Source organism: Sinocyclocheilus anshuiensis, unplaced genomic scaffold (assembly GCF_001515605.1).
Source record: "Sinocyclocheilus anshuiensis isolate Anshui unplaced genomic scaffold, SAMN03320099.WGS_v1.1 scaffold282, whole genome shotgun sequence".
Classification (NCBI taxonomy): Eukaryota; Metazoa; Chordata; class Actinopteri; order Cypriniformes; family Cyprinidae; genus Sinocyclocheilus; species Sinocyclocheilus anshuiensis.
The window spans coordinates 233,152-236,428 of record NW_015544154.1 but is presented as its reverse complement, the minus strand read 5'-3'; the positions used below and the strand labels follow the sequence as shown (position 1 = coordinate 236,428).

General features: G+C 38.1%; 1 protein-coding gene across 4 annotated transcripts in view; it reads left to right on the top strand.

Annotated features, from left to right (window-relative positions):
* LOC107695329 (phosphorylase b kinase regulatory subunit alpha, skeletal muscle isoform-like) overlaps positions 1-3,277 on the top strand; it is a 20,287-nt gene that overhangs the window by 15,829 nt on the left and 1,181 nt on the right. The window contains exons 27-33 of one of the 4 annotated variants that reach the window (XM_016495191.1): positions 209-310; positions 892-1,007; positions 1,158-1,196; positions 1,556-1,600; positions 2,804-2,965; positions 3,094-3,147; positions 3,235-3,276. In XM_016495191.1, the coding sequence (XP_016350677.1) occupies positions 209-310; positions 892-1,007; positions 1,158-1,196; positions 1,556-1,600; positions 2,804-2,965; positions 3,094-3,147; positions 3,235-3,276 (560 nt within the window). Of the gene's footprint in view, positions 1-208; positions 311-891; positions 1,008-1,157; positions 1,197-1,555; positions 1,601-2,803; positions 2,966-3,093; positions 3,148-3,234 lie in introns of those variants that run through there. The other 3 variants (XM_016495188.1, XM_016495189.1, XM_016495190.1) reach the window with 3 other exon arrangements.

Here is a 3,277-nt window from a genome sequence, read left to right as displayed (position 1 = left end):
TATATGTATGTATATGTATATATATATGTGTATATATATATGTATATACACATACATACATACAGTAGTCAACATTTGAAGTGGATCAAAACCTTTCATCAAAGTTGTCCTAAAACCAAAACAATACCCGTTCTTGTCTTAGGACAACTTTGATGAACTTTTTTGATCCACTTCAAATGTTGACTACTGTATAATATATGTGTTGAAGATGAGGAGGCAACTGAGAGTCTGATGAAACTGAGTCCTTCTGAGTTGAAGAATCTTCTCCACCACATTTTGAGCGGCAAAGAATTTGGTGTTCAGAGAAGTGGTGAGTGACTTCATGAGAATTACAGTGTTGTGTAGTTTGTGTAGAAATACAACTTCAGCATTGATAGCTAATATTCTATGATTAGGGTGACCGTACATCATCTTTTTCCTGGACATGTCCTAGTCGGGATTTCTAAATTGCCTAAAATATCTAATATTTGCATTGGTTTGACCATTCTCTGTAGATCCCACCTTCTCGCGTGCCATGATTGGTCGATTATGTAGTGCCTGCATGCTGTTGGTCAAACTTCTTTTCAGTCTTTACTTTTAGCAAGTATGAAACCAATAGAAAACAAATCCAATCGGTGTGTTTGGCTTGAAGCGGCGCTGTGCAGATCAATCGGTGTGTGACGAAGTACCGCGAGAGCAATTGGACAGCATGCAGAGCGTCTGCTCTCTATAGCTCTCGTGGTACTTTGTTGTCAAACATCGATCGGTCTGCGCAGTGCTGCTTCAAGCCGAACACACTTAAAACCTGGACAATTTAGGCAATTCAGAAATCCCGGCCAGGACATGTATGGGAAAAAGAGGAGGTATGGTCACCCTATCTATGATTGGTTTGGATGTCTGGATGTGTGTCAGTTCGTTCAGTTGAACCCGGTACCAGTCCTGTTATCTCCATCCATGAAGTTGGAAATGTTGGTGCTACCAAGAGTGAGCGTGCAGGCATCAGCAAACTGAAGAGTGACATGAAGATGGTAGGTGACCGCACATCCAGATCGATGAAACAAAAACATGCATGGGCCAGATATTACAAAGGCACAATCAAATAAATTAAATTGTGTCAAAATTAAAGCGACCATATATGTCATGTCTCTATGTGTTTAATAGTTTTTAAATGTTTTCAGCTGGAAGATCTCCGATTGTCATGGTCACTCCAAAGTAAGGTGATGTGTCTCATGAGCTGTGACTCAGTCTCATGTAATGGTCTAATCTCTAAGTTCAGAAACTAAAAAAAATAAAATAAATCAAGATACAAACTGACATCAGTTGCTTAATTTGGTGGGTTAATTGTCTATGAATTTAATGCTGTGGGAAGAAAAACCACGGTACATCTAAAGTTTGAATCTGTATGTCACATGAAGGAGAATATACAGGTTTCATTGGCTCTAAAGGTGCATGGCAAGGTGTTTAATTCCACGAGTAATGAGAACATAATTGTTGAAGGAGGCTGAAAAGATTTTTGTCATGTGGGAAGTTCATAAAACTGACCTCCCCCATTGCTATCTGTCTTTTCCTTTTGTAGACATTTTCAAGTCAATCCTTTGACACTGAGCACATGGAGTCAGGGGTAAGTCCTCAGTTCTTCAAAGCCATATTAACTTTTGGCTTTGCACTTTGATTTTTGAAGGGCAAGTAAGGTTAAGAAACTAACAGAGCTGCAAAAAGTCTGTGTCTGAAAAATTGTTTTATGTGGCATAAAATATGGGTAGGTTTTATCAGTCAAATCGACAATATGGAATAGATGTTAATATGGAACTTTACAAGATATGTCTTTATTTTTTTGTTAAATGTAGCAAGGTATCTGTAATGCTGTAAGCAGTGGACTTGTTTTTGATGAAATAAGATCATATAATAGAGTGCTGCAGAAATGAGTCCTAAAACCCATAAACATAGTATTTTTGACTCCGTTCCATCGTCCTCAAGTAAATGTTTTTATGGGTAAATTGGTTTTTGGTTAAAAGCCTGAAATAAGGTTTACGGCTAACACGAGCTCAAGATGTTTTCACATTATATTCTACTGTACAACAAAAAATATGGGAGTAATGCTCATGATTTTTTTGCCAAGCGTTTGTGTCTTGAAAAAGGCTGTTGCTAAACAAGTGAGTAAATGGGACTACAGTGGCTGTCTGAGACGTTAAGTGTCATCAATGCTGTAGTTCATTTATAGCCAATGTTTAGTTTTCTAATTCTGACAGTTGTTTTTAGGCATTAAAATTAATAAAATTTGTATTCATTAGTGAAGATTGCCTAGGTGAAGAAAATGTGTAAGAATCATACACTTTTGTTGGTCACAGAGCTTATTTTCTGCAATAATCCAAAAGCCAATGGATGTTAAGGGAACCAGGGTGATATTCTGGCTTGACCTACAAAAATATGTAATCTCTGCAGCACTCTATGGCCAAGAAATACAGAGTTATTATAATAAACTAGATGCTCCACGTTACCACCACCTTTCTTTAATGATGTTCCCAGGATGTTACTGCCCTTAACCATGGTATTGAGCCAAGTCAAACTTGGTGTCAGTAAACACCAGAATTAAGTCAGATGCCTTCCCAATCACCAGATCAATGTTTTTGTGAAGTAGATTTTCATTTTCTTTTGTCTTGAAGAAAATGTTTCTTGAATAATGTTTAAATATACAAATACACTGTTCAGGTCTTGAATGACTTTTACGATCCCTGTTGTTCTTTAAAGGTGTGCCCCTAGTATGTCATACCACTAACCAAGCAGTTTCTCAGATTGTTGATCTGTGCTAATATGTGACTTACAGAGGTACCGGATGCCTTCAATTGATGCATCTGACAGCTCAATCAGTGTTGGTGCGTCGCGGGACAACCGGCAGGGGCAGTGGCTGCGCAGAAGAAGGCTTGATGGTGCGCTCAACAGAGTTCCTGTAGGCTTCTATCAAAAAGTCTGGAAGATCCTGCAGAAGGTTAGAAGAATCTGAGAGGAAACATTATGTCAGTAACATGAAATAGATCGTAAAATGCATAGCAAAATATTTGTATGCAAAATAGTGGAATATATTAATTTTATTGTTTGTTTGTTTTTTGCCCACAGTGTCATGGCCTTTCAATAGAAGGCTTTGTGCTCCCATCTTCTACCACAAGAGAGGTCTAGGACCAATTAAAGTTTTAAAAATCATTTCACAAGTTCCTCTCATTGCTTTCTGTAAACCGCTTTATCTCTCCCTCTCTCCAGATGACCCCGGGTGAGATAAAATTTGCGGTACATGTGGAAAGGG